The following is a 7,410-nucleotide window of genomic DNA, read 5'->3' on the forward strand; positions in this document are numbered from 1 at the left end:
GACATACACGTGGCACTCTCCCTCACCTCCTTCAGGTCCTCACTCAAGTGTCACCGTCTCAGGGAGAAAAATACATGGCACATGAACACAGCCACCCTCCCCCAAGCTTTCCCTGCTTTGCTTTTCTCTTTTGCCATTAACATCTTCTAACATATATTTATTTTGGTTATTGTCTGTCTCTCCCCAATCCCCACTGACTAGAATGTAAACTCTACAAGGGCAGAGATTTTTGCCTTTCTTTTTCACGGCTGCCTGCCTTGCACATAGCAAGCACTCAATAAATATTAATTGATTGGATAAACCTCGTTTATTAAAAAATTTAGAAAAAAGTAAGTCACTTTAAAAACGCTTTCAAATCCACCCTAACACAGGACAAAGGTTCCCAGTAAGCCTGAAAGCCCTGGGACACTGGATTATGTCATAATCAGTGATGTCATCACTGGGGAAATTCTCAAGTTGCCCTCTAAGCCTTTCAGGCCTTGAGGCCAGTGGGATTGAGGAAATTTCTGAGAGCAAAATAGCTCTTGAGAGCATGTAGGCTCCACAGGCGGCAATCATAGGGGCTGGGCCTTCCGAGAGAATGGGTGAACAGGCCTCCCTGCAGACACAGGTCCTCCAGACTGCCTCCTTAAAGGACGGCCCAGCGAAGCGGGCAGTGCGGGTTCGCCGTAACCATTCAGAGCCGGAAGAACCTACAAAATCACCTGTGGTCAATAATAAGTCCAAGCTAGAGTCGACCAAAGCAGTGGTCGTGGACCTTGGCACGGGCTACTGTAAATGTGGCTTTGCCGGGCTGCCAAAGCCCACCCACGTGATCTCATCCACAGTGGGCAAACCCTACATGGAGACGGCCAAAACCGGGGACAATCGCAAGGAGACATTCGTGGGGCAGGAGCTTGTCAACCCAGAGGTTCGTCTCAAGCTAATTAATCCTCTGCGACATGGCATCATCGTGGACTGGGATACAGTGCAGGATATCTGGGACTATCTCTTCCGTCAAGAGATGAAGATTGCCCCAGAGAAGCACGCGGTCTTGGTTTCAGACCCACCCCTGAGCCCACACACCAATAGAGAGAAGTATGCTGAAATGCTGTTTGAGACCTTCAAAACTCCCGCAATGCATATCGCCTACCAGTCCCGCCTGTCCATGTACTCCTACGGAAGGACCTCCGGCCTGGTTGTGGAGGTCGGCCACGGTGTGTCCTACGTAGTTCCCATCTACGAGGGCTATCCTTTGCCCAGCATCACTGGACGGCTGGACTATGCGGGTTCTGACCTGACAACCTACTTGATGGGCCTGATGAACAATTCGGGGAAACACTTCACTGAGGACCAGCTGGGCATTGTGGAGGACATCAAGAAGAAATGCTGCTTTGTGGCCCTGGACCCCACTGAAGAGAAGAAAGTCCCAGCTACTGAGCATACGATCCAGTACACCCTGCCGGATGGGCAGGAGATATACCTGCGCCAGGAAAGGTTCCTCTGCTCAGAAATGTTCTTCAAGCCTTCTCTGATCAAGTCCATGCAGCTGGGCCTCCACACACAGACAGTGTCCTGCCTTAACAAGTGTGACATCGCCCTCAAACGAGACCTCATGGGGAATATCCTACTCTGTGGGGGGAGCAGCATGCTCAGTGGTTTCCCTAACCGTCTGCAGAAGGAGCTGAACAGCATGTGTCCTAATGACACCCCCCAGGTAAACGTGTTGCCCGAAAGAGACACTGCGGTGTGGACGGGTGGCTCCATCCTAGCATCGCTTCAGAGCTTCCAACCACTGTGGGTCCACCGCTTTGAGTACGAGGAGCACGGGCCTTTCTTCCTCTACAGAAGGTGCTTCTGAACTCCGATGAAGCATGGTCTCTGTGGTGGCCATGCATCATCAGCTTTGCTGGGTGAGCACCCTTCCCATACAGAGAGAGCTGAGCCAGCCATTTCACTCCCGCAGTATTAAACAATCCTCACGTTTCCCTCCACAGTGTGTTTCTCTATTTCCTCACGCAATGAGAACTTCACGCATGCAGCATCTGCCTTAAAATGTCCATTTGCCAAAACAACAGCGGGGGGAGGGATAGGGGGAGAAGGGGGGAATGATTATGGACCAAAAAGATGTGCTTTATAGGTTGATTGCTTAAGTATTTGGGGGAGAAACTACCTCTAAAATTATTCTGTCCCTTATTTTGTATATTCCCCACTTTAGGTACTACAGTATTGTTAAACTCTGCTTGGAAGGGGGAGTGGGATAAACATAGATTAGATAGATACAGTAAATGCTGTTGTGGCCTATAAGAAGGTCCCTTTCAATAAACACCAACAGGAAGTATGCTGTAATGGTTCAGTCGCCCACAAAGCAGCAGAGTGCATTTCACCGTTGATCAGTGACTCTGAAGGCTTGGAAAGAGCTGACGAAGATGTCTGATGCCTGGTTTAACTGTACTTTCTTTTAGTTCCAATAGTTGTTTATGTCTCAATACCAGTTCTTACCAACCCATCATGGTGATTGGCTGCTGAAACCTGGTGTATTATGAGCAAGATATGTGTATCTTAAGGGAAAAACTCTTCAGGGAATGGGTGCTATATAGATTTCCCCCTTTAAAAAACTGGGGGCAGATTTATCTTGGGTTATCAGCACTAAGGTCATGAGGATGCAACCCACAGCCATTCTCCAGACACTTCAAGCAGCAGATGCTCATCTCCAACCAGACTGGATTCTCCATCAACCTGCAGGGTATACAGCTGGAGTCTGGAACGGCGCAGGATAAAGGCTGCCAGTTCTGCAGTGTGGGTCTGTGGGAGGCTGGTCCATGCTGGTCATTCTAACCCAACTAAGGAACTGAAGGAACGTAAAGATCCTCATGGTCCAGGAAGCCCTTCCAGAGCCCAGCATGTTCTGTGATATTCCTGTGGGGCAGTTTACAATTGGACCTTCAGTTTTTTAGAACAGTCCCCAGTACATTCTCTGCCCTGTCTCCAACACTGGCAGGCAGCATAAAATAGTGGAAAGAACGTGGGCTTTAGATTCTGCAATTTGAAACTGTTTTGCTTCCAACTAGCTGTGTGACCTGAGTCTGCTCACCTGTAAAATTGAATTCAAATGCCTACCTCACACAGCTGATGTAAATATCAGAGGTAAACGTCTGAATATGAGTGCGTGGCCTCCAGGAGGTGATCACAAGCGTTGTTAGCTAGTATTCGCTTGTAGAATTCTACCTCTTATAAAGGAGCCCAAATGCCATACGATGATCCTGAGCCACACATACACCCGAAGACACACACATTCAATCACTCATAGGAGAGTGATGGCATCTCTACCGTTCCCAGGGAGAAGCCCTACAGAACCACTCTCCTAGCCTCCAGGTTTGCCTAGACAGCCTTGAAAGACCTAAATGCCCCACCCTGGAGACCTGGTAAGTAAGCACAGCTGGCTGGCACTAGCAAGCTAGAGTAGAGAAGCAGAAATAGCCACAGAAGGGCTTAGTCAGCAAGGACTAAGCCTTACCCTGGAGGATCAGGGAATCAGCTAGGAGCTGGGTACATTGACTTGAGAGAGGTATGCCTTGTTCACCTCAGTTTCTGCCCAAACCACTACTGTCAACACTCTATGAACATTCACTGATGGGCAGGTTGAAGTTTGGTTAATTCTTAACCTTTGGACCTCTTTGGCAGGGTGGTAAACCTATGGACCCCTCAGAATAATAGAATAATATTTTTAACTGCATCAAATAAAATACATAGGATTACAGAAATACTCTATCTTAGATCCCTTAAGGGTCTATGAACCCCCAGTCGATTACCCCCCAAAAGGTGAGGGTCTTGATGAAGGGGAGGCATGGGACGTGGTTCTAGAGAATGGGAACTCCCAGGCCATCCTAGGACCAAATGCTATACTGCATTTTAAAATGAAAAATACCAATATAAGGTTAAACAACTGTGTCATCTCATTCAAAGCACTTTTATGAATTCTCTCACTTGATCCGTATAAACCACACTTGCAGAAAAAAAGAATCCTCCTCACACATAAAAAAAGATGAATAGTTTTTAGTAAGTATTTTGACGTCATATTAGCCCAGTGGTTCTCAACTGAGGACAATTTTGAATCCCAAGGGACATTTGGCAATGTCTAAAGATATTGGTGATTATCATAACAGGAGTAGAGGGTACATAGCACTGGCATCAAATGTGTAGAGGCCAGAGATACTGCTATACATCCTATAGGCACAGGACAGCAAAGAATGACGTAACCCAAAATATCAACAGTGCCGAGGCTGAGAAACCCAGGTTAGCCTGGGTGGGCACACAAGGTTGTAGAAAAGCAAGATTCAGTGAGATTCCATGACTTTGTTCAAGGACACTAAGATGAGTGGACCCGTGATTTTGTCCTTTCTCTATACCAAGAGGACATCTGTTGGTCTTGAAGTTCCTGGGACTTCAAAGCTGGTAAGAGTAATGGTGGAACAGCCTAGTGTAAGCATGAGGCATAGGCAAGGGCTTAGGGAGCACAGAGAAAATAGGAATCAAGAGCAGGCCTTCAGGGTTGCCAAACATCACCATATTAACTTTGGCTTGTCTACAGATCTCAGACATTTATGGTTACCTAGCTTCTAAGATGTTCATCCTCAACTCAGTTGCTACTAAATATGACAGACAAGGAAGGACAGCCAAAGACTCCCAAGGACTTGTCCAGGTGGTGGTTCTACTGAAGCAAAGCAGGTTATGGGCCGGCACGGGAGGAGGAAAAAAAGCTAATTCCGCTTCCCAAAATTGTAGTCACCTTAAATTACTAAGAATCGTCAGTTTTATTTATTTTTAAAAACATCCTCTTCAATTGTGGCTATGAAAAATCCCTCAGATGTGTGCACATGTATGTATATACACACATAAATATATGTGTATATATATGTAGGTATATGTGAAAATAAATTTATTTTAAAATATGCAGCAGTGCTAAGAAATAACACCAAGCTATATTCATAAAGGCATAATAAAACCATTAGCTCCTGCCTCAGTTTTTTAAAAAGTCTAAATGTAAAATACACTTTGATTACAGGAGACAATCCTCTGCAAATTTCCTCTTGATGTCTGGAGCATCTGAGCAAACCTGATTCCATGGAACAAACAAAGTAACTGAGGCTTTTAGCTTCTTGCAACATGAATTGGGGAAGATCCCAAATTTGGGGGAAGAGTTATATACTCTTCTCTAGAAGATGACAGAATCTTTCCCCCAAATTAAGCATTCATCACTCTCAGGAGTTTCTCCTTTGCCCATACACAGCATTTTCCCCCATAAATTCGCCCTTGACTTTGCCTTCAATTTGGAAGGTCTGCTCCCACCTGCTACTTCTCCAAATGAATAAAACTCCATCTTGCTCAGAGGATAGAGAGAGTCCCTTTACTATTATCCATAGCAAGATCACTATAATATATTAAAATGTCATATAAGTAACCATGTTCATTAATCCACACCAAAGAGTAGTCACAAAGCACTTGCAGCCTTTCAGTGTTGGGCACTTAATTATAGACCTTCTTCTTTTTCTATTATTTTGAGAAATTTTTCAGACACACAGAAAAGTTGAATTATACAGTGAACACACCTAGATTCTATAGTTTACATTTTGCTATATTAGGGAAAACCTTCTTTAGTTACACAATTCTGGGTATACCTATACTCTGACTTCCTGTTAGTTTACGTAGAGTAATAAAGGTCTGGTTCCGGTATTAAAAGCATGAAAGAGATTGTTAACCTTACCCAAGAGTCAGCCACAAAACTGTTGTCAAAACAAACTGAGCTTTTTCTAGACTTACTAAAAAGAGAGAACATTCTCATTTCCTTCAAAGAAAATAACTAAAAGACAGAGGTCAGTTAAGCACCATAAAGAAAAATAAATGAAATGGCCCAGATACTGACGAAAACATTATGTTAAAAGAAGCAACATTTGGAGAAAAAGGAGTAACTTACTACTGTTCATGCCTATGATGCACACTGCTCACCATCCCAAATGTACGCAATACTGTTTCAGAAATTCTAATCTGTTCCAGCTCTAACACTGCTAACTCTAGCAGAACATTCACAGGCAATAAAAATAGTCCATATGGACACTGTAGTGATAGGAGGCTCAAACCAGTTATAACTGGAAGCACATGACCTGGCAAGATATTACAAAATAACCGCTGTCAGCCTAGGAAAGCTTAGAATATCAAAGGATAGATTTCACTTTTCATTCTGCTTTAGTTCAAGGTGAAGTCATTTAAATGATTAAATTTGACCAAATGTTGGGAGCACTAATAGCCATGTTGTTTATATATAAAGCTTTCCTCAAGGAACATAAAACAATTTAAAAACATTATTTAACTTCTCTTCACACTTTTGAGGTAGCAGCCACAAAACATTCCCAATTAACTGAGGCACAAGTCAATTCTGTGATTTGTCTAGTTACGGTCCCAATATGATTCAGACCTGTAGCTGGGAATGAAACCCAATGTCCTGATTACCATAAATACCAGAAATATGCTCTCAATCAGCACTAAGTAGAAGAACAGTAGTTTTTACAAAATGATGCTATATGGGTTAAAGCTTAAAGCCTTGCTAATGATTAAGATTATATGCAAAATAAAATAGAACTGGCGTCTGCTGAGGTCAGCTGCACAGAGCAGCTCTCCGTAATGTTAAGGTAGATGGTCTTACTCTCCCCAGTTCCCAGCAGCCAGGCCTCGAGGAGTGAGGAGTGGAAGGAAAACAGCCTTCTCTGCCAGAGCCCTCCTAACTGGGGTCAGAGTGACTCTAGAAGGCTCAGTTTCCACTGGGTTCTTTTGTTGATCTTTGGTGGTATAAAAAGCTCAGTACCTGAAAGGAAAGAGAAAATGTGACAGACACACTCTTTCATATTGGTGGGAGCTGAGACAGTAACTCTAAGCTAACACTAGGCGACGGGGCTTTGTACCCACAACAAGACCATCAGAACCAGAGTTAATGTTTCCGTGACCCTAACAACCTCCCAGTCAGAGCAAACACAGCCTGCAGGCCCTGCCCCAAGAAGAGGAATTCCACTTCAACTTTAGGCATCTGGGAGGGTTGAAGAAAAAAAATGCCCACTGAGTGATTCAAAGTGGAAGAATGTTCTGTATTTCAAATGGGAGGGGGTGGCAGTTGTGGTTACGAGGCCATATGCATGTATTAAATTTCACCAAACCATGCACAAAAGAGCTGTACATTTCACTGTATGTCAAATTTACCTCAATTATAAGAGTAAAAAAAAGTGCTGGCGTGTATTCAGTAAGTAAAGTTAATGGACAGAAAATACTTATAATAAAAATTTCTAAAAACACACTGATCAATAAAAATGTCCCTACTTAAAAAATAAATAAATAACTGGAAGAGGTGGGCGATGGTTGGGGGGAATTTGTCACCATTAGATA

At 43.8% G+C, this 7,410-nt stretch overlaps 1 protein-coding gene across 1 annotated transcript; it reads left to right on the top strand.

Annotated features, from left to right (window-relative positions):
• Positions 1-466: 466 nt before the first annotated feature.
• Positions 467-1,967, top strand: ACTL7A (actin like 7A). The gene has a single exon (XM_033859280.2). The coding sequence runs from the start codon at positions 581-583 to the stop codon at positions 1,838-1,840; it is 1,260 nt and encodes a 419-aa protein (XP_033715171.2). The 5' UTR covers positions 467-580; the 3' UTR covers positions 1,841-1,967.
• The last annotated feature ends 5,443 nt before the right edge of the window (positions 1,968-7,410 follow it).

Source organism: Tursiops truncatus, chromosome 6 (assembly GCF_011762595.2).
Source record: "Tursiops truncatus isolate mTurTru1 chromosome 6, mTurTru1.mat.Y, whole genome shotgun sequence".
NCBI classification, from domain to species: domain Eukaryota; kingdom Metazoa; phylum Chordata; class Mammalia; order Artiodactyla; family Delphinidae; genus Tursiops; species Tursiops truncatus.